Consider the following 27,329-nt stretch of genomic DNA (forward strand, 5'->3'; position numbering starts at 1 on the left):
AACAACTGTGACTAAGCTCCTTGAGGGTGTACAAAGTCAGGGGGATGGGGGGCTGATAGTACCTTAGAGAAGGTGTTCTTCAGGCTTGACAGCTACAAGATAAGAAATCGACTGATAAAGATAGCATTCAAGAAAAGTGCCACAAAAGAGGCAGTCTTAACCACGAACAGCAAACTTTTGCATGTAATGGAATGCAGAATTTTTTTTTTTTTTTTTTTTTTTTTTTTTTTTTTTTTTTTTTTTTTTTTGCAGAGGGACATGATGAGGGAAGAGAGAGATAAGGTAGGAGAAGCAAGGGAGAGACACGAGAGGGAATGGGCAACCCACAGGTCTCAGCACAGTAACTCCAGTAGCTTCAGATGGGAGTGGGGAACCCTCCATTGGTAGTATGGCAACCCCAGAGAGAAGTGGAACAGAAGACAGCGAATCACTTTGAGGGTGATATTTTGGAGTGGTGAGATGTCATTAGAGGAGTCCAGCAGGGTTTAGGTCTTGGACCTATTCTACTTCTCATATATGTAAACAATCTTCCAGTGGGAATACACTCACTCTTCTCAATGTTTGCTGATGATGCAAAAAGTATGAGAAGGATTAACACAGAGAAAGGCAGCAAGAGGCTAAAAGATGACCTTGACAAAGTATTGTCTAACAAATGGCTAACAGAGTTTAACTCGAGTAAATGTAAAGTAATGAAGCTAGGTGATGGGAGCAGGCCAGACACAAGATACCATATGAGATATGAAATCCTCCATGAAACGGATAGAAAGAAGGATGTAGGGACTGCTATCACACCGAACTACATCAGCTATTCAGCTGTTGAAGCTACATCAGTGGCATATGCAAGACTGGCTAACATTAGAACTGCCTTTAGATGTTTGTGTAAGAAATCATTTAGAACCTTGTATATTATATATATCAGACCAATCCTGAAATATGCAGCTGTAGTATGGAGTCCATACCTTGTGAAGCACAGTACGAAGTTGGAGAAGATTGAAAGGTATGCCAACAGACTAGTGCCAGAACTTATTGGTATGAGTGACGAGGAAAGGTTACATGAATTAAGTCACGTCACCAGGACAATATCCAGGTGGCAGCACTAGCACCTCCAGTCACCAGGACGATTGCCAGGTGGCAGCACCAGCATCTCCACCAGTCGCCAGGTGGCAGCAGCAGCATCTCCAGTCATCACCAACCAGCAGGACGGTCGCCAGGTGGCAGCACCACACAGCGGGTAACACTGGGCCTGGTGGCATGAGCATCGCGTCGAGCAAGACTTAAGTTGTTCCCTGCTGGTGTTAGGAGACGATCTCAAGTAAGTAATTACCCGAGTGTAGTTATAGGATGAGAGCTACGCTCATGGTGTCCCGTCTTCCCAGCGGGTTGGAGCTTAGTTACTTGTGCATTACAGTATAGCGTATGGCAGCTGTTATATTGACCAGTGCCCATCACTGGTACAACCGGCTGGGACGGACTGCCATTGTTCCAGCAGGTCTTGTTCCCTATGCAAGTTATTTATTTATTTATTTATTTATATACATACAATAAGATACATTGGGGTTGTGAGCGTACATACCAATGTATAGAGAGATTGAGGGTATAGCACCATTGTTTTAATAAATTATTGGTGGTCTTATATTCTTGCAAAGTCATTAACACTCATACCCAAAGCCTCCTTAAATTACATTAGGTGAAGAAATGTAGTATATTTGCTTACTATAATGTTGGTGCTGAATATGGAACTTAGGGATAAATGACTATATAACAGATATAAGCTCATTTTATAACTAAATTAGGCCAAAATTGGTGTTGAGTGATGGCGATGATGGCGGACGATACGTTATGGGCGACGGTCTTGCTTCTTGCAGGTCGGCGTTCAATCCCCCGACCGTCCAAGTGGGTTTAGCACGATTTCTTCCCCCGACAAGATGAGTGGCGATGCCCAATAAACTCGCCCCTCGGGGCAAAATTTAAAAAAAATTTCCCCTGTCGCATCCCAAATCCGTATCCTGACCCCCTTATAAGTGCTATATAGGTGCAATGATTTAACGCTTTTCCCTGATAATTCCCTCTCGCCCAAAACCTATTTTAGTCTCGTCATAAATTGAGCCAATTTTAGAATAAAACTGTATTTTCAGGGTCTTCATTCAGCATCAAGATTATAGCAAACAAATGTGTGTTCTTACAGAAGTTAAAGGGGCTTTTGGTAACTGGGTAATTTTGAAATGACTTTAAATGGCAGCAAAAAAGGATTTTAAAGGGCTCTGTCACTGGTTTACATAGGTTTTCAGTGATTTTGAATCTTTAGATTTGGTTTACTATAATTTATGCCACATCCATCGTTAGTATACTTTGTGTTCGTGTACAGGATCCTAATCTAGTATTAAACGGAGCAATTTACACTCGTGAACTAGTTACAATGGTTTTCATCGACTCGGTGGAGGTTCTCGGGTTTGATCCCCGAGTGGGAAAGACGGTTGGACACGTTTCCTTTTGCCTGATGCCGCTGTTCATCTATCTGTAAATGGGTACCCAGGAGTTAACAGTTATGGGAACTTGCTTAACCTAACCTAGCTCAACCCAATGTAACCTACCCAGCTGAGTCCAATACATCCTAACCTAAGCTAATACAGCCTAGCATAACAATATTTACGCTTTTAACAAACAAAACGAGCTTCGTCTAATTGTCTCGTGTCAGAAACAACCAATCCCCAGTAGAACAAGTTTTAAGAACATTTCAATTTCAATTTCAAGAACATGAGACTCGGGGAAAACTGCAAAAGGCCTATTGGCCCATATTTGGCAGCTCCTATTGTACAGCTCTTAGTCCTTGACAAGAGGAAATGTTTGCCAAATAGATGAATCTTCTTCCCTACTTGGATCAATCAAAGAGTTGTTAGTTGGTTTTTATGTATTAGTCCTGTGTATGTGGTTTATAAACTTGGTAGAAATGCAGAAGGTTATAGGGCTATTTTATGATGTATCATGTTGTTACACACACTGAAAAATAGTGTTGACAAAAAGTTATCTGACAGTTTTAAGAATTATTTAATCTTGTGTTGATGTTTCCAAACCCCTCAGCACACTTCATTTTCCAGGATGGTCGTTTTGAACGAGCGTATGCCTGGGCAAGAGCTATCTTCTAACAAAAATAAAAACACAACTGGTGGTGTCACCTCTTGTTTGTCCATGATGAATAAGTTCTACATAGTGTTTTATGGGTAAGTCAAAGCATTAAAAGTTACACAATTTCACGTTACTGTTGATCAGACATTTCAGAATAAAAAATAAAGGCATAGGATATGATACCTGCTTGATAAGGTTCTGAGAGTTGTTCTACTCCCCAAGGCCAGGCTTGACTTGTGTTGTGACTTATGCTTTAAAAACTTTAGTTTTTACACATATGTAGGTGAGCAGGAAGTGTGTTAATGCAGCCCTGATTGTTAACAACAAAGGTAAAGTAGGTGGGCAGAATGTAGCTTACTCCTCAACTGAAAAGTACACACATTAAAAAGTTTGACTTGTGGGATTGTTTAGTAGTGACTGATCTTTCAGGAACTGGTGACTATAAACATACAGGTTGGACAACTAGAAGGTTAAACTTTAATCATGGTATTACAGTAGGAAGCTGATTGTTTCTCATGTTTTGTAATTTTGATAAAAAAAAAGTATGCCATGATCTGTTATGTTTTAATTTTTTTTTAAGTAACATTTCTAAATCTATACCCTGTATTAATAATTGTCTTGAGACAATTTAGTAACTAGTAATTTGTTGGAAAAGATAGTGTATAGAAAAGAATTTGTTAAATTGTTGATGAGATTTGTGAATTGCATCTTTTTTTTTATTAAATACTGTAATATATTCAGCAATTTGTATCATTGAAGAGGTAAAATTCATGCCATTCAGCTGCTCTAATGTCCTGTCTTAGAACACTGAACATTTTCTTCCTTGTTAATCCAGTTGTTTTGAAACTCAGAACTGCCCAAGCAAAGGTTTGAGAATTTTTATGGAATTGATCTCTGATCATTTCTGAGCTAGATAGAATTTCTAATGTGGCTTCCTAAGCATAATGTGTATTCTTGGAGGGATATTTGAAAGACTGCAGGATTGTCACTCCTGACTTTTAATATGCTCTTAGTACATTGGAATCTTTCTTGGAGTTTTCAAATAATAAAGCTTAGAAAGAAACTTTATATTGGCTAAGCCTAATTTTTCAAATTTGTTATGCTATTTTTTGGTTTGGTTTCCAAAATTGACTTTCTAAATCAGATGTAGGATCTTTGTTGTAGTACTGAGGAGTTAACACATGACAATAAATTAACGACTAACAACCGATGTGGCCCATAACTGGCACAATGCAACCATAAGAGCTAGTGTCGATTAATATTAAATCTTGCTCATTGGTTGCCACAATGTTACTGGTCATACAAGATGACTAGGAGCCTGTCCTTGGCCATTATTAGTCATGTTGTGCAGTAATTAATCTAAAATATGACACCTTTATAACAGTATATTTGTTTATACACAAGGAAATTAATATAGTGTTATATTAATGAAACAATCCTTAGAGCAGAGTGGGATTGAACCAGCATTTTGGTGAACACCAGATATGCCATACCCCAGGGGCTAACAGATTCCTTAGAGAACAGTGTTCTGGGTTGAATAGCTTTTGTAGCATGTTGTGGCTCGGATATGGCACACGTCTGGTATTCATGAAGATACTGGTTCAATCCCCACTCTTCTCTAGTGATTTTCTCAATTTTTTTATACTAGTGAAACTCCTTTTTAAAATAGTCATGCACATGTATCTGGCTGTTAACTTGAACAAAGGTGGCTGGATTTCTTGGTGGCTGAAACTTTGGCCATCATTATTTTATTTTGTTGCAAGTATTGCATCTATACTCAATTATGGTGTCATTTTGTAGTTTATCTCTTTCAGTTTATACAATGGTTCTGAAATTATTTCTAAACATATTTAGAATGGTTGTACTCTTTGAAGAAAGTGACCAAGGGATAGATTTTAACCTTTGTCAGATATATCAAGCCTCTCCTCAGGCTGGGCTCGGGAAGTAGAATTCCCAAAACCCTCTCTAGGTATGCTTCTGGTATAGACTAAAATTTCCTGTTTAGTGTTTCTGAGAGCTATAGGGTGATTCATGATGTGTCATGTTGTTACACACACTGAAAAAAAGTGTTGATAAAAATTTATCTGATAGTTTAAAGAATTAATTATTTTTATGCAGATGTTTCCAAACCCCTAATCACTGTCCTTTTCCAGAATGGTGATTTTGAACAAGATTTTGCCTGGCCAAGAACAATCTTCTGGCCAGAATGAAAACACAACTAGAGGTGTCACATGATGCCCAGGATGAAAACATTCTTGTATTTTGGGTAGGTCAAGGTATTGTTAATAAAATTGTTTACATAGACAAGTTCCTAATAGACATTACTCTATTAGAAAAAAAAAGAGCAATAAAGTTAATATTTGTATTAGAAACTAAATTTTAACACCTTTTATTAGTGATTTTGTTTTCTGCTCAAACATATATTGTAACAATTAGCCCATAGTTATGAATGTTGTGTAAATATAATTTATAAGATTGGATATTCAGATAAATATTGAATCATTTAAGACCATCTTGATAGACACCCCCCCCCACAAACTTCTAAACTTCCACAGTAATATATTTGAAATGTGCAATTGACACTAAATAGAAGGAAAGGGAAACAAATTTGTTACAAATCAAATATCTTTCAGAAGAAAATACCAATCAGTCAACGGAAAGTTTTCAAAACTTCTTGGACATTGGTAAGAGTTGTAAAAGTTATTACCTACTTTTGACTATAAAAGTTAAATAATATAATCTGCGAATTTTTTTTTTAAAGTGCCACCTGAGAAAGGATGGTTGTACATAATCCTTAACTGTAGCAGCCATTATGTAAGGCACCTCTATGCCTGTGTACACACTAAAAAAAAAAATCAAATTATAGATATTGTAAATTTGTGTTTTAGTTTAGCTGTGATGAGTTGTTTAGTTTAGCTGTGATGAGTTGTAAAGTTGGCCAGTTTTGGTACCTTGAGCAAGGTAGCCTTCTGTGGTATTGTGGCAATGAGCCATGCAGTAATTTAAAAAAAAAAAAAAAAAAAAAAATTGTTCCATGATGTTTTATGTTGTTACACACACTGAAAAAATGTGTTGATAAAAACTCTTCTGATTTATAATTTTTAAACAATAATTTCATACAAATATTTCAAAATATATGAGCATTTTTTTTTATCTTTTCCAGAAGTCATTTAAAGCAGCAGCAGGTAAGCCCCCGTCTTCTGGCCAGAATTAAAACTACACAAGTGATTGCAAGGTATTTCTGGAGGATGAATGTTTTATTTTTTTTTTCCCATGTACCATTACTAAATAAGCAATTTTAACAAATACATATATCTTGACAAATGTCCAACAATTCTTTGTTATGCACATATGATCTTAAGCCCCAATTCCTAACTGGTAAGTCGAGACCCTCTTAACGAGGGGGTATTTCGAGAATTGGAAAATAGTGCCATTCTTCAAAAGGTTCGGAACCACTGATTTACAGTATTGGTTCCCGACCAATCATGGCCCCCAACATAAATAGCAATCTCAATAAGAGATGGCAGAGTACAGTGAAAAATGGTGAATCACTGAGAGCTAGCCAGCTCTCAGGGTTCACAAGGTTTTGTAGAACCCTGAGAACCCTTCTTTTGTAGAAGCAAGATGGCAAGTTGAAAATTACGTAGTGGCTAAAGCTTGTACTCGAAACTACTGGAGATTAAGGGAGCTCCATAGGCAACCACTCTTGAGTGATCTTTGTCAAGGGATAAGAATAATTAAGTGGTAAAGAAATACGAGGCAGCAGAGGTACTATGCAATCCAGTAACTAGATTAGAACGTATCATTAGGAAATGAACCCCTAAAAGGTTGCAAATAGACATTTGGCCTTGAACAAGGTGACATTGATGTGTATCTTTTCTAAAATACTTGAGTAAATATGCATAGGATTGTTGAATATCCTGTTCAGGAACATTAGTCAGCAATATAATTAATGATAATTATTACATAAACATTAATTTCTTCTTAGAACAGTTTTGTTCTTTCCACGTACAGTATAAGTCAACATTGTTTAACTACAGTAATTCATATATTTGAGAATTCTCTAAGCTGAAAGCTTGACAAAGTAACTAACAGGCATGGAAGAAAATGCAGAATAGAACCAGTGAAGAGCAGAGGTGCCATAGGAACAATCGGAGAACACTGTATAAACATCAGAGGTCCGCGGTTGTTCAACGTCCTCCCATCAAGCATAAGAAATATTGCCGGAACAACCGTGGACATCTTGGAGGAATAAATCTAGTTTCCTCTTGAAGGAGTGCCGGACCAACTGGGCTGTGGTGGGTATGTGGGCCTGCGGGCCGCTCCAAGCAACAGCCTAGTGGACCAAACTCTCACAAGCCTGAGGCCGGGCTTGGGGAGAACAACTACTCCCAGAACCCCATCAACCAGGTATCAACCAGGCCACAAGTGTTTCTAACATAATGGTCATAAACGCAAGCAATAACCCTACTTGCCTAAGAATTTTGTGCATTTTTATTCACAAGAAATGTAACTTGTTTTCATCCCTATTCATTTGCCCCATTTTTTATGCACCTCTTAATAAGAAATTAATGTTCATGTAATAATTACCATGAATTATATTGCTGACTAATGTTCTGAACAGGATGTTCAACAATCCTATGCATATTTACTAAAATATTTTAGAAAAAGACGCACATCAGTGTCATTTATTTAAAGGGCCAAATGTCTATTTGCAACCTTTTAGGAGTTTATTTGCTAATGATATATTCTAATCTAGTTATTGGATTGCAACTGTTAAAGAAAATTAGACATACAAAATGAGGCACCACCACTCACAGAATATAAATACAAAATTCCCATGTGCTTACTAGTTGTATTTATATTAAGTCGAACATTTATAGTCTGATAGTTATTCTAACAGTATTTTTTAATTATAAAAATGCCGGGCCATAAGTGTATAAGACAAATAACATAGAGGAAATACAACCAATATTGCTTTTGGGATACCCTATCGACTTCCCCCTGGATCCAGTACTAGTACACAAGCAAATCCTGAATGCGGAACGATGCCGCACAAAAGTAGACAAGGCAGCGACACGTCAGGTTCTGGTGACCGTCATGGGACATGTGCCAGAAACATTCAATCTTGGAAATTGGGGAACATACCGACAGAGACCATACGTCCCAGAACCCCTGCGCTGCTTCAGGTGTCAGAAATACGGCTACCATCAATCACACTGCACCGGACAGGAGAGATGCGGAGTGTACAGCCTGAGACATCCAACCAAAGACTGTATAGCCAAGCACAAGACAAACCAGACCACAACAGCCAAATGTCCAAATTGTGGAGGCAAACATCATGCCTGGAGCACAACCTGCTCTGCACGGAAAGAAAATATGCAGACAGCTCAGGCCAGGATAAACACACACACCAGCACCACATACACCAACACCAACGTCTGGAACACTCGTGCACAGCCACAACAGACACTCACTATCACAGAGCAAAATTTCCCGAATCTATTAATTTCAAATCAGAAAACACACAAAAGTGCTGCAGAAATACAGCAAATGCAAAAGAGCAAAAAACAATACTTTCGGAATCAACACAACAGATATACAGTTTTACCACCGAGGTCCAGCTGAAAAACATCGTGAAGATCAGGGCAGAGACCATTATCAATTGCCTACATATGACGCAGAACGCCTCACAGCGACAGACTCAAGAAATCACTTGTGTGATAATGGACAAGATCGTGCAGCAGACCACAGTTACACAAGAAATAGACAGTCTGAGACAAGACGGAGCACAAGAGGACAAACATCGCAACATGGATATACAGACTACCAACAACAGTCGGGTAGTCAACAACTACCCGACTAATCGACAAGATCAACAGAATTTTACAACACAAGAGACAGACAACAACAGCCAATGCAGTCTGATATGCAACAACACCAACAAAGACGTATTGAACAGCAGAGATGCACAGGTTCCAACAACACAAGAAACGGCCACGAGCAATCAATGCAGTCCGACATGCAGCAATACCAACAACAAAGTGATGGACCACAGTTATGCACAGATTCTGACAATGCCGGGGATGACCACGAGCAATCAGTGCAGTCCGATTTGCAGCGACACGACTTGCGAGGCGGAGAATATAGAGGTCGATCCCGAAGAGGAGTTCTACTAGAACAGGCAACACCAACGTAAACGGTCGTCTGGCCATTACGAATACTGCAGTGGAACATACAAGGTCTTGGAAATAAAAACCACACCCTTCTGCAAGCTGCTATCAATACGAAATCAGATATAAATTTATTTTATAAGAAACTCTTTTTCCCAGCCACGAAAACCTTCAGATTAGCTGGATATCAGCACTATGTTATACCGTATGAGCAGGGGAGACAAAGAGGGTTAATGACCCTAGTCAGGAACACTATATCCAGCAAGGAAAACAGATCCAGTTTCATGTGGGGATGGAGTAGAGGTATTAGCAGTAACAGTGAATATGGCTAATATTAAGCTCCTCATATACAACGTTTACAAGCCCCCTAGACGTAACCTAGAAGCAGAGGCAGTTCTTGCCTTAGCCACGCAGGAAAATGTAATTATTGCTGGAGATTTTAATGCTCATCATCAAGAGTTAGGTGCGACTGGGCCAGCCAATGCAGATGGGCGCCATTTAGCTGCAGCTCTGCGAGAAGTACCTGAAATTACACTTCTCAACACTTGGAACCCACTCACATTCTTGGAGGTTCCCTTGATCTTACATTAATCTCAACAGCACTCAAGCATCAGGCGAAGTGGGAAGTAGATCTGGTAATCACCAGTGACCACTATGCTACTGTCATAACACTAAACATAGAACGACCTCCTACACCACCTGCGCAGCCTCGGTGGAATTTAAGAAAGGCCAATTGGAATATATACCAAGAAGAACTTGAAAAATGGTATGCAATATACACGCCACCTGAGGATTTGAACATACACGAGACCAATCTGCAGGAAGCCATTGCAGCTGCTGCAAACAAAGCTATTCCAATCATTATCACAGGAAACAAAAAACGAAAGAACTATTGGTTCTATAGTAATGAAGTTAAAGAACAGAACCACAGAGTCAACATCTTCAGAAAACATCTAAAGAGAAACCCCACACCAGAAGGAAGAACTCTGCTAAGAGCGGTGATATCTGAAGCAAGACGAGTTTCTAGAGAGGTAAAGGAGGCAAGATGAACATAGTAGTCTTGGCAAGATATGGGATCGGATTAAAACTATATCAGGTCGACCAGCCCGACCACAGGCATGTATTCAACCATTGCAGGAGGCTGAGAGACTTGCTCTCCAATTTGCAGAAAGAACAGCTTCATATCAGCTTCCTGCAGTGGTCGGAAGGCAGCAAGAACAATTAAAACAAGAGAGGTTGACAGTCATTCATGAGAGCATAGCTATAAATGACGAATGTGACTGTCCCTTCACCAAACAAGAACTAGTCAGAGCCAAAAAAGATGGTAAGGACACTGCACCAGGTGCTGATAACATTACATACTCAATGATCGCACATGCAGGTCCTGCTGGAGAACAAGGAATATTGGACGTTATCAATGCATCTTGGCAGCAAGGCAAACTACCGACCTCTTGGAAGAAAGCAGACATCATACCCATTCCTAAGCCGAAAGAACCTGGCAATTACAGACCCATTTCATTAACATCGTGCATTAGTAAAACTGCAGTGCGGATGGTCTTAAATAGGCTACTGTAGAAGACTGGAGACCTGCATAAACACATTTTTGGCTTCACTAGAAGCCAAAAATGTTGGCTTCTAGTGAAAATGTTTTGTGTTGCTAGAGGAGTAGGTACTGCCAACTATAGCAACATTACTAGGAACAGTTAACTCAGGTCCAGCTATAGTGATCTTCCTTGAGCTAGAAACAACATTCGAACTTGCAAGCCCGCAAGCAATTTTACACACCTTAGTTAAAAAAGGTGTAAAGGGAAATATGCTAGCAAGGAGTCAAGATTACCTACGTCACAGGTATGCCAGAGTAAAGTTGCAAGGACATGTGTCAGACTACCACTTGCATGAGAATAGGACTCCACAAGGAGGAGTCCTCAGTCCTAGTCTCTTTAACATCCTTATGGAAAACCTTGTTACCATGACATTTACAGAAGGGGTTAAATTGCTAAGCTATGCTGATGGTATAGCATTAGTCATTACAGGTCCTTCACTTCTAAATAAAGCACAAGGTGCATTAGATAAAGTAACATCTGAATGCAGCGTTTTAGGGCTAAAAATATCTGCACATAAGTCTAAGGCAATGAGACTAGGCAGCAACACTCCAGACAGGCACCTACGAATTCAAGACATTAACCTTCAGTCGGTTATACAATAACAATATCTCGGAGTGTGGATAGATTTTAAAATGACATTCAACAAGCAAATTCAATATCTGAAGGAGAAAGCAAAATCACGACTAAATATAATGAGGGCAATCACAGGGCCCCGTCTAGGAGCGGGACACAAAGTGTTAAGAATGTTTTACATACACGCCGTTCGTTCCCTAGTTGATTATGCAGCGCCTGCCTTACTCACTATTTCTCCTGGTCAGTGGGCAAACGTTGAGGTTATTCAAAACGATGCATTGCAAATCATAACAGGAGCTCCCAGATGGACTAAAATACTGAACCTAAGACTACAAACCAAGCTAACGTCGATTTAAATAAGGGTAAAAGGGATTGCTGCATGCATGCTGACCAAGATATTGACTAGACCTAGAATCAGTTCACTTAAAGATATAATCACTGGAGCACTAACTCTGGACAGAAGAGCCTCCAATAGCAACAGGTGGACCCATTGTGCGATAAACACCATCAATACATTCGATATAACAAACACAGTCACTGAGAAGGGTGTCGACGAAGTACATGCAGACTTTGTTATGCAAGCCGCTTGGGAATCTCCTCCAGCAGACTTTAAGATTATGGTTATTGAAGGAAAAAAGAACCAGACAAATCCTCATCTGCTACGTAACATTGCACAGATGCATATAGGAGCAAACTTGGCATCCGACAGCTTCACTTCACAAATGAATCAGTAGACCAGCAGGGACAAGAAACCGGAGCTGCAGTTAAAGCAGGAAACTTTGTAAATAGTTGCAGGCTCTCAAATGGGTGTTCGACTTTTCAAACAGAGATGCTAGCCATTCAAAAGGCTTTGGAACATGCTCTTGCTGAACACCGACAACATGTTATCATACATACAGATTCGAGAACTGCTATTGAAACATTGCAACAAGAACACATATGTGATAACATACATCTGATCACAAATGTCATATCATTAATGCAAACACTCAAACGACAAGTCCGACGGGTACTTATCAACTGGGTGCCAAGTCATGTGGGAATAATAGGAAATGACATTGCAGACGAAGCTGCAAAGCTTGCAACTAAGAGAAGAAATGTAGACATTTACATACCACAGAGTCTATCACAGATTAAGAAAGTAATTAGAAACAGAGCAATGCAAAAGATGTACAGTGACCACAACACAGCAGTTGCAACATCAGGATCTGTGGGTTGGTACAAGAATTCACCAACTACGAACCATTTAGTTTTATGAAAGGGAACAGTAGAGCAACAGAAGTACACTTATATCGCATCAGGCTTGGATACCCATGTGCATGGGAAATAGGCTTACAGGTTCCGGAAGATGAGAGGAAATGTCAACACTGTGGAGAAATGCCCGACAGACCACTGGAATATTATCTAACACAATCCAACCCGTTCTCGCACTTTTTTTAAGTCAATATTGACTTATTGAATAAGTGCATATGTGACATACTAATTTATTGTGAATATTTTAGTTTACCTTGAAAAGGTTCATAGAAAACACCGACCTTACCTAACCTTCTTAGTATGTTATGATAAGCATCTTATTGCTTCGTAATTATAATTATTACTTAACCTATTATAGGTATAGGTTAAGTAATAATTGTATATTACTTAACCTATACCTATTATAGGTACAGGTTAAGTAATAATTGTATATTACTTAACCTATACCTATTATAGGTATAGGTTAAGTAATAATTGTAATTACGAAGCAATAAGATGCTTATCTTAACATACTAAGAAGGTTAGGTAAGGTCGGTGTTTTCTATGAAACTTTTCAAGGTAAACAAAATTATTAAAACTTGCTTCATAATTATAATTATTATTTAACCTATTATAGGTATAGGTTAAGTAATAATTGTAATTACGAAGCAATAAGATGCTTATCTTAACATACTAAGGTTAGGTAAGGTCGGTGTTTTCTATGAAGCTTTTCAAGGTAAACTAAATTATTCACAATAAATTAGTATGTCACATATGAACGTATTTAATAAGTCAATATTGTGTAACACGGGTTAGGGTTCCTCTCTCTTTACTTCCTTCTTTCTACTCCCTCTACCCGTATTCTTACTTTTATTTCTAAACCAAGGGACTCCAAAACTTTTAACAAAGCCAACTCCACGCCACGTGGTCCTAAGACGATTGACCGACTTAGGATTCTACACCCAGTATGACGTGACCTAAGCTCTGAACAAAACCCTAGAGTCACCTCTGCTGCCACCACCAGACCAGTAATACAAGAGCAATGATCGAGGTCTGGATCGATCACGCTAATTAATCAACCTAGGGGCTTGATCCCCACTATAAACGATGACCTTGAGTGTGGAATAAATTACACGGTAATGATAATTCCGATTCGATGTTAGAATCGGCGCCCAATGCAACTCTGCCTCGTGTGGACCACGTGACCAGGACAAGTATACACATAAAACACATGGAAACAATAAAATGCAAATTAATAACAAATTTAATTTATTAAACGAAAACTAAAACAAAATCTAAATATGTTCACTCCCTATCAATTTAACACTCCCTACTTGACCTGAGTGGCAAATGAGACTATTTCTATACTTAACAATAGCAACTATACCTTGGGCGACCACAGTTCTAGGTGTTGGGCCTGTTCTTGGGGAGAGGTAAGATGTTTGACCTCTCCTAGCTGCTTCCGTGACCACACTGATTTGTCCTCGTCTGGCCTAGCCCAGACTAGAACCTTGTATCCTTCCGCCTAGTCAGTCAAAGTTCTACCAAGTTACTAGCCAGGTTTAAGTTATAACAATTAACCTCTGTTGTACTTAATTGATCCAGACTGGTTGAATTATTTTACTGAATTAAATTACACAAGCCTCTAACGGCAGAGCTGTTCCCGATCACAAAGATGGTTATTAAAACTTTGAGAAATATTAGACCTGTCAACCCCTGATGACCTATGACCGCCGGTCACTCCGCCTCAAAAGTTAGATCTGATTCGTGACGTCACTGATGGTGACTTAAACTCAATAATTAGAATACTCTTGATATTGTATCCAGTACTATTATACAATACAATTTTAATGCAAAATGAATAAAGGCTAATTTTCTCTAATTTACTGAATACTATAGGATGGTTCATTATACGCAGTTATGAACAACGCGTCGGTTATTTCCACCGCGAATCCCCCTGGGGGTCAGGTCACCATGCGGCTCAGCTTCCCATTCTCTTTTGTCGATAATCTCTCTTTACTTCCTTCTTTCTACTCCCTCTACCCGTATTCTTACTTTTATTTCTAAACCAAGGGACTCCAAAACTTTTAACAAAGCCAACTCCACGCCACGTGGTCCTAAGACGATTGACCGACTTAGGATTCTACACCCAGTATGACGTGACCTAAGCTCTGAACAAAACCCTAGAGTCACCTCTGCTGCCACCACCAGACCAGTAATACAAGAGCAATGATCGAGGTCTGGATCGATCACGCTAATTAATCAACCTAGGGGCTTGATCCCCACTATAAACGATGACCTTGAGTGTGGAATAAATTACACGGTAATGATAATTCCGATTCGATGTTAGAATCGGCGCCCAATGCAACTCTGCCTCGTGTGGACCACGTGACCAGGACAAGTATACACATAAAACACATGGAAACAATAAAATGCAAATTAATAACAAATTTAATTTATTAAACGAAAACTAAAACAAAATCTAAATATGTTCACTCCCTATCAATTTAACACTCCCTACTTGACCTGAGTGGCAAATGAGACTATTTCTATACTTAACAATAGCAACTATACCTTGGGCGACCACAGTTCTAGGTGTTGGGCCTGTTCTTGGGGAGAGGTAAGATGTTTGACCTCTCCTAGCTGCTTCCGTGACCACACTGATTTGTCCTCGTCTGGCCTAGCCCAGACTAGAACCTTGTATCCTTCCGCCTAGTCAGTCAAAGTTCTACCAAGTTACTAGCCAGGTTTAAGTTATAACAATTAACCTCTGTTGTACTTAATTGATCCAGACTGGTTGAATTATTTTACTGAATTAAATTACACAAGCCTCTAACGGCAGAGCTGTTCCCGATCACAAAGATGGTTATTAAAACTTTGAGAAATATTAGACCTGTCAACCCCTGATGACCTATGACCGCCGGTCACTCCGCCTCAAAAGTTAGATCTGATTCGTGACGTCACTGATGGTGACTTAAACTCAATAATTAGAATACTCTTGATATTGTATCCAGTACTATTATACAATACAATTTTAATGCAAAATGAATAAAGGCTAATTTTCTCTAATTTACTGAATACTATAGGATGGTTCATTATACGCAGTTATGAACAACGCGTCGGTTATTTCCACCGCGAATCCCCCTGGGGGTCAGGTCACCATGCGGCTCAGCTTCCCATTCTCTTTTGTCGATAAACCACTCTGGATAATTCTTACAACAGCCTAGTTTGTTACAATTGACTATAAGAAAGTGCGAGAACGGGTTGCACAGTCACAGTTACAAACCCATTAAGATTTCAACTTAGATTCAACAGAGCAGAAGAAGTTGCTAAACACATATGGCAAAATCTTACTTAAGCGACCATACGAGTCATAAATACTCATACTCCGCCCAAGTAAAACAGAAACAAGCAACACTTAGTGGGCCAGCCAGAGGCTTAGGGCCCGCGCAGGAATATCCCTGCAAAAAAAAAAATGTGTCTACAGTACAGACTGTCTCCATATCTATATCATATCTATATATCAGAATCATATCAGATTCATTATCTATTGGTCATATCTATATCATATCTATATATCAGAATCATATCAGATTCATTATCTATTGGTCATATCTACTGTATCTACATCACCATCCTGCATGACCATTGGCCAAGTACACTATTGGGGTTAATGCCTATATAATATTGTAGATGTGATCACAAGAATCTAGAAGCTTCCATATAATCAAAAAATATTGCTGGAACCAAAGTTATAGCTTCCAGTGATGTAATTTCAAAATCTTTAATAAAGAACAAAAGGTACTATCAAGTATTGTTAATAATATTTAAATCCACTAAGTAATTATCTTATGACATAACTTTATCACAATAATCAGTCTAAATAATGAAAATAATCATTGCCAGCAACTCCACTGTGGAGGGGACGACCAGCAAATGCCGGTGGGGCAGAAGCATCGGGTACCTGGTGGTCTAGTTTTTACATCCAGGCGTGTACTTGTATGTAGGGCCGGAGACTCTTTTTTTTTCAGCAAGTTATTTACACACAGATATTGATATCTTCAGTGATAGCTCTCTTAATATTGGGAGAGATTTTGAATCGTATTTAGAGAGGATTTCCTAGTACATATATTCAAAATCAAGAGCGTTGAGGTCCACCGGCTAGTGAGGCCCCACCACCACTTCATCTACCAAGTTAGACGCAACAACGTGTACTCCATATATGAGCAAGCAATTAAAATCCTTATAGCAACGCTGTGACATCTAAATCAGCATCATCAGCCTGCCATATTCATCATTAAAATATAGAGCCTTGTTTCAGCAAGAGAGACCCCATCTGGCTACTGTCAGATAGGCTCCGGTTCTCAATTTTAGGATAAGTTATTAATTATTTTAGAGCATAGACTGGCCAATTACCATGCTTTATTACATTAATACATCCATATATAAATTGAGAGTCGTTAGACAGCGAGGCAACGCCTCATCATCTAGTAAGTTCTGACTTAATCTTTTCAGTGAATGAGCCACCTATATTGCTGAATGTTCATATAATCAGAATACTCATATCTTGTGTATATAATTCTTTACTATAACTTAATCGTATATTTAATTGCCTTATTCATTACCTTAATTTATCAAGTTAGTTTCTTTTATTGCATATAATAATTTTTGTATGCAAATTTACATATATGTTGTGTAATTATACCTCGTGTGCAACAGCACATATTCCTAGTACTAGGCTAGAATATGTATTTAGTTCTGGTCCTAGATCATGAACCTTACCAGTGCTTGCAGTCATAGAGCCGTTTTATCATATCCATGTGAAAATTACATGTTAAATGTGTGGGTGTACCGGCAAGTATATTTTGTTCTGCAATTTATGAGCCAGCTCAGCCTTAAGGACCCGACCTGCTACAGTCCATTACCAGTATCAAGGTCACAGAGAAGTGGACTTACAATCCAGCATAGGAACCTTGCATGCAGCTAAGGGTTTTTGGTTTTGAATTTTATCAACAATTACAATATTATTTAATTTTAAATTCATTGTTCTAGTAACTGCATTTTTGTTATTATGTAATTCTCCTATTCATCAATAATCCTGGTATATTCTCCAACAACATCCACCCATAGAAACCCATATTAAAATTTTAGTCTTCTTCCTGTAGGTCTACCCGAAAGAAAGCTTTGCTTATGTCTGCTGTGAAGGCAAAACTGATTTACCTGAAATTTTAACAAGACATTGTGCAATTTTTGGGTTAACTTGAACCTGTCTGCAGACAGTCATTGAGACTGATAGCCTGTTTGTTTTCTCTGGCACTGCAGTTAAATACGTCTCTTAAGGGAGTTGTTAAAGATTGTTTGACACAGCATGATGTGGGAGGTAGTGACTTTCCTTGTTGTTATCCTCAGTCACTAACTCAAATAAAATTGTTAGCAAGTTGATGTGTTATGATTACAAGGTATGTTTCAATTGGTCAGTTTTTTTCCGAAGTTTAGCAATTTGTGCTTTAATCTGGTTATAAGCTAAATGATAATTAGTGGGTAAGGTCTTGTGGTTAATTTTCCATGGTAACCTTACCCAGTATTGACCATTGATATCAATACCCAGTATTGATACTGTTGATGAGCCCAAGTGTCATCTGGACTTGGTTGTACAGGAAGAATACCTATAAGTGTCAAAATCCCATAATTTATGAACCGGGGCATCACGACCATCCTCAGTCATGTGACCGAGAGTTAAGGGTGACTGGTCTCGGCCTAGTCACGCCACATCACCAAATTTACTTGGATTGGTTCTACAGGAGTAGGCTTCTTAAGACTCAATACTGGTCCAGTAAACAATTTAGCTCGTGATATATCGTGTGGTAGTAATCTGCACCTATAAGCATACCAATGTTGGTATGATTGGATTGGTATTGATCGGATTGGATTATTGGGTCTGCCAATTTAATTCCTTTCTCTCGAAGGAATGAGGCAGTCGCTCTGAGACCATTTACATGCAGGTCTGACGGAATTTCATTCACCACAATGGTGTTATGATCCCAGGTAGCCGAAAAACGAGTCTCCCCTTTGAGAATTATTCTATCAAGCCTGACCTGACTAGAAGGTCTAGGAAATATAGAGGTGATAACACAGAGGTAAAATAGTTGGTTGGATTTAATAAACAACTTGAGATTATGGGCAGTGAATAAGAAAATAGATAAATGACTGTTTAGGTGATGTGGATATTTGCTGGAGGCGTGAGGCTCGCTTCTGGAGGGCTTTGACCTTACTTGAGTGCCAGACATCGCAGGGGGAAGCTGTGCTCTGTTTGAGCTCCCGTCAGAAAGGACCCCTAGTGATATATCTCCAAGAGAGGAGAAGTGTGCAGACGTTCCAGCTGTGTAATCAAGCTGGGAACGTTGTGGTCTCAAGTCCTGGACGGCGAGGAGTGTTTATTAAGCCGCCCAGAGACATTATCGTGGGCCGTGGGAGTGCCCTGACCAGACACTATCAGAGGGAGGAGCGCCCTCGACTGGACAATCTGTGGTAAGCACGATTTTAAGCTAGTCTGTAGTGATTACTTGTAGTTGGCCGTGTGCCCAGCGACAATAGCAATGTTTATTGATAAGTTAGACATGTTTTGATAAGGCAGAAGGCCTAAAATAAGAGAGTGGAGAGGGAGGAACGTCCTGGAGGACGGAGCGACGTCCATCTCCTCTGAGCGCTGGCAGGTGACTGAGGGAGCCCAGCTCCTGACAGCGGAGGACCCTTCCAGAGTGCAGCCCGTCCTCCAAAAATGGGGTGGTAAATGTAAGAAGAGAAATAAGTGCAATTATGTACTATTCATAGCAGTTAGGAATTGTACTTATTTTCACTTAGTATTAAATCGTAGTCAAATATATTGTGAATATTTGAGTTTCCCCTGAAAAACTGAATAGAAAACCACAACCTCGCCTAACCGTCTTAATTTTTGAAGATAATAATTTTATTGCTTCTTAATTACAATTAGTACTTAACCTATAGCTATATTGATATTACAGTTTTATAAAACTAATAAAACAAAACTAAAATATATCAATAAATTGTAAAGTAACTTAGGATATTTTAAAATTTTGTATAAAATCTATATTTTTTAATAAACCTGGAAAAGACATTCCTGATATTTAAAACTTGTGTATTCAACATGAAATTGAAAACTTCATCCTAAAATTCTGAGTGTCTTAACAGAAAACGAGGAAAATTAAATCGGAGGAGGGAGTTGAGTAAAGGTAACAGCCCCATAAGTGCAATTATGCACTGTTTTGACAGTAAGAAAGTGTACTTATTACACTTAGTATTAAATCGTACTGTCAATTCGGAGGATAGGTTGCAGCGTGAGGACAGCCGGGCAAGGTGGAGCATGGACCAGCCCAAAACGGGGCAGTCCACTCTCACAGTAGGTAGAGAGCAGATAGATGTGGGAGGCAAACATATTGTGTGGTTATTTTTGTTTATGTGTTTAAGGGGAAACATTTTTATTGGAGTGTCAATGGGTTGCAGGTTTGTCTTTGGAGAAGAAGTTGCTGAGAACTTCGAAGCCAGCACAGAGGGAGTAGTTTATGAGACTCCAAGGTAGTGGAGGAGAGGACCTCGAGCTGTGAGGAGAAGCAGTGAAGAGGAGTGTCACGTGCTTCTGTAGAGGTGGTGAAGCACCATAGTTGTTCGAAGAAACTTCATGGTGTAGCAGCCTGGAGGAGCTGCAGAGGATCCTGGTAGTAAACCCGGAAGAACCTGAAGAGATCAGGGTAATGAACTTCCAGATGTGGAAGGGAAGTCTAAATGATTTACTTGTAGGAAGGTGATAGAGTGGTTGTCATTAGCGTGCAAGACGCAGTGAACGGTGAGTGGTAGTTTGCATTCTTGTGCCGAGGAGTGTTTATACTGAAGTATAGAGTTACAGTCGTAGGCTGGATTACCTACAGATGTATGTGCTCTAGGACTGATAGGGTGATCGATTGATCATTGTTGTGTATCAAGGAACATTTATACTAATATATATGTTATTGCATTCATATGCTGATTTTCCTTGTACATGTTTATAGATATATATTCTCTTGCTGATAGTACAACATTGTATTATAAGACTTGTCCTACTTGAGGAGGTTGGTAATATTAGGTGGTGAATCAGGAGATAGGATACCACTTGATAAGCTGATGATAGAGTTCTGATGGTGTTGGAGTGCAACCTGACTGAAATAGTATAGAGTGTAGGATTCATTATTATTATGTGTGTATGTATCGTGTATGTGCTTTGTCCAGTAAATGTATTCAAATTTGCAGGTGTTTGCCCTTGTCCTAGTGAGGCTTCCCAGGAAGTAGTAAAGGAGAGAGAAAAAGAACGAAGAACCACTGTTGTGGACAGAGTAGGGTAGAAAACTAATAAGTCAAAGGGGATTGAGGAGATCATATCACCTAAGGAGAGAGTGGGGAGTCACAGCGGCTCGAGTGGGTGTGTGCACATGACAATGAGGCTAAGTATTGGAGCCGCATCCCCTAAACGTGTGACATTGAGCCCCTCTTCAAGAGCCAGAAGCGCCTAAGGTGATCTCCTAGTAAAGTATAAGCACTCTACTGAGTTGTGGGTTGGGTTGTCCATAAAGAAGGATCAACAACACGACAACACCACCAACCCACAATCTACAATAATGGCTTGTACTGGGCGGATATAACCACTCAAACAATTAAGAGGTTGTACCACCTGGAAGGTTTGAGGTACTGTGTTGGTCAGGAACCCTGATATGTTTAATTTGACCTGTGATACAGGTTTAAGTTGAAGATCTTCTGCGACTTGTTTTGTCACAAAAGTCTTCTGAGAGCTTTGATCAAACAACCCACAGGTATGGATCTTAGCTCTATTGTTAATTAAGATCAGTTGAGCAGTGGGGAGAGATGCAGCTGTGCTGGATTTAGTAGCTAGGACATTAATATCCTGATGTATTTTACAGTATTGCTTTGTGGTGGAAGTTTTGTCTTCCTATGGATGAGAAGACTTGTTGTTGGTGTCTCTAAACAATGCATGGTGATGATGACCCTGTTAATTGGATAGCACTGGATTTGGTGGTATGTGCCTTCAGGCACCACAATCTCTCTGTAGCTCTTCTAGTTGTTTTACACAAGTGGTACGATCAGGATATGTCGAACATTTGTAAATGGAGTGTTCTCCTTGGCAGAATAAACATTTCTGTAAGCCTGCAGCACCTTTGGGTTCACCGCCTTGGCGGCCTCTGTGACTTTTGGTTTTGAAGGAGACATTGTGTAAGTACCCACACTGCTAGGCTTTCACTTAAAAGTGGGAGTGGTTTGTTTTGATTTGTTTATAGGAATTTGAATCCTTTTTATATTTATTGGTGAGTGCACTGTTTCTCAAGGCTTTCATTGTTTTAAATTCACTATATGTACGTTGTCGATTCACAACAGTACATAAGCCTTCAGAAATGTCCTCTATTGACAGAATGCTTTTATGATAATGAGTGCACAATTTGTCTAATATTTTACTATGTAATTTATGTTGTATAATGACTTTGAGAAGTCCCTCAGCACTAGTTATGTCAAATTTAATGTATAGGTTAAGCTGACGGCTTTAAGTAACGATTACTGCTCCAGTCTGAAAGCTTGGAGTGAATCAGTTGTTTGTGTTGTCGGTAGTAAGTCTAGTAATTTGTTGACTAATATGTACAATAACTCTCTCCTTGTCAGCATAATTATCCATGAGGAGCTGAACTGAGAGATCAGAGCCATTGCTGGTTAGGCCTATTAGCTACAACTGTTGCAGCTTCACCCTCAAGATGAGCTTGTAGGTATGAAAATTTGGTAGCTTTAGGAATTTATGGTTTAGAGTCTGCCAGGTTAACGAATTTGTTCTAGACGTTGTCCCAGTTTTCATCCTCTAGTCCAGAGAATGTGGGCAGAGTCGTACTTCTGGTTGTGTTAGTTTAGTTAATTTATTATGCACCCCATACCCATTCTGTGGGCTGTAGTGGAAAGGGTTACAGAGGCACATAATGGGCTCACGGACTGAACCCCACAATTCATTTAGCTAAGCTAGTTACAAAATTCAACACACATCGTCCCAGCAACAATGGGTTTGAGACCGAAAACAAGTACAGTTTCTAATTTAAGCAACTGACATATGTGGAGAGTTAGTGTCACAATTGATATGTTTATCCTGCACACCGCCCCCCATCCAGTGGGCAGCGGTGGATAGGTTACAATCACCTAGTTACTACCTATAGTTAGTAAACTGGGGATATTTGGCCAAGACTTCTGACAGCAGATCATTTTGAATTAAATATTTTCACATCTCCTGGACATTTGTTATAGAATTGTCTCTAAATTCACTTATCTTTTCGCACTCCATCACGGAGGGTGTGCAAATTAATTTTGTTGACACAGTTTACATTTGGTCAGGTCTACATTAGCAGATAATGAAAATTCCCAGAGATACTTGTAACCGAGTCTAAGCCGAGCAGAAGTAATATCTAGAGGTCTGCTAATTTTATTGGATGATCTGTAACATAAAAATTCTAATTTCAAACTCCAAATATATGCAATGAGCCAGAATTCGGCTCAAAAATAACGCTCAAGAGTCTGATTTCTGATATTTCCGATATTTTGAAAACTGCAGGGAAGATTTGGGCAAAATCTGACCAATCGCTATTTTCATTATGTGGCATATTTTCTGTATAAAAAGTCGTAATTTAAAACTCCAAGTATGTGCAATCAGACAGAATTCGAGTAAAAAATAACACTCAAGCGTCATATTTTCGATATCCCCGATATTTTGAAAACTTCAGGTCAATTTTGGCAAAACCTGATCAATCTTCGTTTTAAATCATTTGCATATTTTTGGTATAAAAAGACGTAATATAAAACTCCAAACATGTGCAATCATCCTGAATTCCACCCAAAAATGATGCTCAAGAGTCAAGACTCAGGCATCAGACCCCCCGCCTGATGGCTAAGTGGACAGCCCTCGGGGTTCGTAGTCCTAAGGTGGAGGCGGAAAGAAATGGGCAGAGTTTCTTTCATCCTGATGCATCTGTTCACTTAGCAGTAAATTAAATACCTGGGAGTTAGACAGCTGCTACGGGCTGCTTCCTGGAGATGTGTGTATGTGTATGTGTGTGTGTGAAAATTAGGATTAAGGAATTGCCCAAAACGTTATGTGTTATGTATATATAAATAAATTAATATATAAATGTATACAATAGACATCGTATTTTGAAAACTGCAAGTGGGTTTCGGCAAAATCTGATCAATCGCCGTTTTCACTAATTTGCATATTTTCGGTATAAAAAGTTGCGATTTCAAACATCCAGAATTTTGCTAAGGAATAACACTCAACAGTCATATTACCAATAGGCTTCGTATTTTGAAAACTGCATGTGGATTTTAGTAAAATGTGACAGATCTCCGTTTTCACTAATTTGCGTTTTTCCTGTATAAAAAAACGTAATTTAAAACTCCAAAAACTTCCCATCACTTCAAAGAGTACTGAGAAGAAGGGACACCGTGAGCGGAGCACTCATCCTGTAACCACAATTAAATATTCACACACTCTTATAAAAAAAATTAAATATCAAGATGTTGAATACATTATTTGTCGTATATATTGCCTTATTTCTACAAGCCATTATGCCACATAGCCTCCAAGTAATATATCCATCTATGGAAATGGAAATACATTTTGGAAGGAAAATTTTTATTAAAAAGTTGCCATCTTACTGCAGCATACAAAATCATATGGTTTTATTACAGATCTGCGGTCAAAATATGCAAAAGGTAAATCAGTCCGTAATCTCTTTAGTATTCTATATACAAAGAATAAATTTTTGTGGGTAAACCACTCGTGTTTCGTATGCATTACCCACTGTCCCTTATTGCTAATGACAATTCGTCTTCAAAACTAATCACATCTTTTCCATCTTAATTGCCAATTCAAGTCGACTACACATACTGGCATTCAAAGCAGAGCATTCATTGCTAGTGATCAGGTATTAGGTATTGCTGGTCAAGAATAGTACTCATTTTTATAATATTATCTTAGCATCTCTTAGGATACTTTGTTGACTGAACGCCTAAGCAGTTCCTCTGCAACATCGTTCTCAAGTAGTATTAAGTTTTCACGATCACTCATTCTAATTATTACATTTAATAATTATAATAATATTAAAATAATAAGTGTATTATTCAAATAATAATATCAATTATATAATTCGTTTTAAGCCAAACAATATAATTAATAACTAACTTGAGATTTCTGAAGCCAATAATTTCTTCATAATATTATACAAGCGAGAATAACTTCAATATTTGATATGTGCAATGCAGCATTTTTCTTTATAGAGTGTCTTACATATGCACATATCAGCTTTATATCAGTTTTCCCTGAAAAATTCACTTCTATAGGTAACGAGCTCTGCACACATTAATAATCAAATTGATTTAAATTCAAATTTGCCCTACAGTTCAATAAAGTCTGAGATTATCTTCACTGTGACGCTCCACCAACAATGGTTTAGGAAGTTCCTAAAGGCTGCAAACGTGAGAGAAACAAGATTTTTTCAGATTTCTATAATTTACATCACCTGAAGATTTAATTAAAATCCGCATTTGCTGCAATTTTATCCATATTTGCATATGTTATTTTACAAATATGTTTAGCATGAAATATGTATAATGTACGTTTTATATCTACACTTGAAATCCTACACTAAGAGCATGGTTACATTTTTTTATTATATTTATTATTCATTTTAACAACTTCTTCATTATCAGTGATGATCTTTTAATTTATTTCGAATTTATATTTTGTTCTGTGAAATTAAATTATTGCTGGTAAGACCACCTATACATATATACTACATTAAGTTCAAGACACCAGTATTATTAAAGCATCTGATTAAATAAATGTGAGAATAAATACTTTTTAGTTAACTCATTGTAAAGCGTTAGGATTCCAAACGTCGAGATAAACATCACATAATTATATATATATATATATATATATATATATATATATATATATATATATATATATATTTGGTTGTTGCAAGGTTGGGGTCACCTTGCTACCTTGGAAGGATGGTAAGCAAGTGGTATGGGACTACACGTGCGCTGCCACACTGGCCAGTACCTACCTCCACTACAGCACACGTGAAAGCGGTGGTGCTGCTTCTTTCAGGGAATCGCAGAAAATTATTAAATACAGAGGTCTAGCACACTGCTACAGCTTTGTTCCGATCGACTCGGAGACCCTCGGTTCGTGGGGAAAATGTGCATTGAAGTTCCTGAAGGAATTGGGGGACAAATTGATCAGCGCTACAAAAGACCAGAGAGCAAAAAGTTTCTTGTTCCAGCGCCTCAGTGTTGCGATTCAGAGGGGAAATGCCTGTTGCGTCTTGGGCACTAGTCCAACTTCAGAGGAATTCGAAGAAGTGTTTGACTTGCAACAATGATCGAACCCGTCTGTGACATTCATCAATGTTTCCCATTGTTGTGTTTTTCAAGAGATCCATAACCTTTAAGCACCTTTTTGCATTATTATTTTTGTATCAACCCATGTATATCTTGTAACCATCAAATGCATAATAAAGCACAAAAAATATTCAAGGAAGGGGGTGGTAGGAGAAAAGCACACAGAAACTGTATTGGAGGGGATCTAAACATTCCCTCTAATGCGTTATGCGTGGTTTCCTCCGAGGCTATGGGTCCCCCTTCTTCCAGCTAGAGGTGGTACTCCCTTCCTATTTATATATATATATATATATATATATATATATATATATATATATATATATGCAAACAAGCCTGAATGGTCCCCAGGACTATATACAACTGAAAACTCACACCCCAGAAGTGACTCGAACCCATACTCCCACAACTGGTATGTACAGGGACGCCTTAATCCGCTTGACCATCACGACCGGACATAAGGAAGTGATAGCCGAGGCTATATGAACCACTTCCCCGCCGGCACTCGGATGGTAATCTTGGGCATAGCATTTTATCAAATCACCTCATTCTTTGGGGCACACGTGAGAAACACAAATGCAAACAAGCCTGAATGGTCCCCAGGACTATATACAACTGAAAACTCACACCCCAGAAGTGACTCGAACCCATACTCCCACAACTGGTATGTACAGGGACGCCTTAATCCGCTTGACCATCACGACCGGACATAAGGAAGTGATAGCCGAGGCTATATGAACCACTTCCCCGCCGGCACTCGGATGGTAATCTTGGGCATAGCATTTTATCAAATCACCTCATTCTTTGGGGCACACGTGAGAAACACAAATGCAAACAAGCCTGAATGGTCCCCAGGACTATATACAACTGAAAACTCACACCCCAGAAGTGACTCGAACCCATACTCCCACAACTGGTATGTACAGGGACGCCTTAATCCGCTTGACCATCACGACCGGACATAAGGAAGTGATAGCCGAGGCTATATGAACCACTTCCCCGCCGGCACTCGGATGGTAATCTTGGGCATAGCATTTTATCAAATCACCTCATTCTTTGGGGCACACGTGAGAAACACAAATGCAAAGTTGTAATGCAGAGTTTTCAGTTGTATATAGTCCTGGGGACC

General features: G+C 38.9%; 1 protein-coding gene across 7 annotated transcripts; it reads left to right on the top strand.

Annotated features, from left to right (window-relative positions):
• Window positions 1-1,027: 1,027 nt before the first annotated feature.
• LOC138369760 (uncharacterized) lies at window positions 1,028-21,003 on the top strand. Of its 7 annotated transcripts, none has more exons than XR_011229929.1 (5): window positions 1,137-1,312; window positions 3,096-3,218; window positions 5,277-5,399; window positions 6,287-6,358; window positions 20,228-21,003. XR_011229929.1 is itself a non-coding variant. In XM_069333201.1 (4 exons), exon 4 carries the CDS (start codon window positions 8,172-8,174, stop codon window positions 9,300-9,302), a length of 1,131 nt encoding a protein of 376 aa, XP_069189302.1. In that variant the 5' UTR covers window positions 1,028-1,312; window positions 3,096-3,218; window positions 5,277-5,399; window positions 6,287-8,171; the 3' UTR covers window positions 9,303-13,013. The 7 variants fall into 7 exon arrangements, 2 of the variants coding, with proteins under 2 accessions (XP_069189302.1, XP_069189301.1); XR_011229928.1 differs by having other exon boundaries at window positions 1,146-1,312; window positions 5,277-5,389; window positions 6,287-6,308; XR_011229927.1 differs by having other exon boundaries at window positions 1,147-1,312; window positions 5,277-5,389.
• The last annotated feature ends 6,326 nt before the right edge of the window (window positions 21,004-27,329 follow it).

This window comes from Procambarus clarkii, chromosome 29 (assembly GCF_040958095.1).
Source record: "Procambarus clarkii isolate CNS0578487 chromosome 29, FALCON_Pclarkii_2.0, whole genome shotgun sequence".
Taxonomy (NCBI): Eukaryota; Metazoa; Arthropoda; class Malacostraca; order Decapoda; family Cambaridae; genus Procambarus; species Procambarus clarkii.

Coding starts and splice junctions, on each gene's coding strand:
- LOC138369760 (XM_069333201.1), top strand. CDS start 8,172: ATGCCGCACAAAAGTAGACAAGGCAGCGACACGTCAGGTTCTGGTGAC.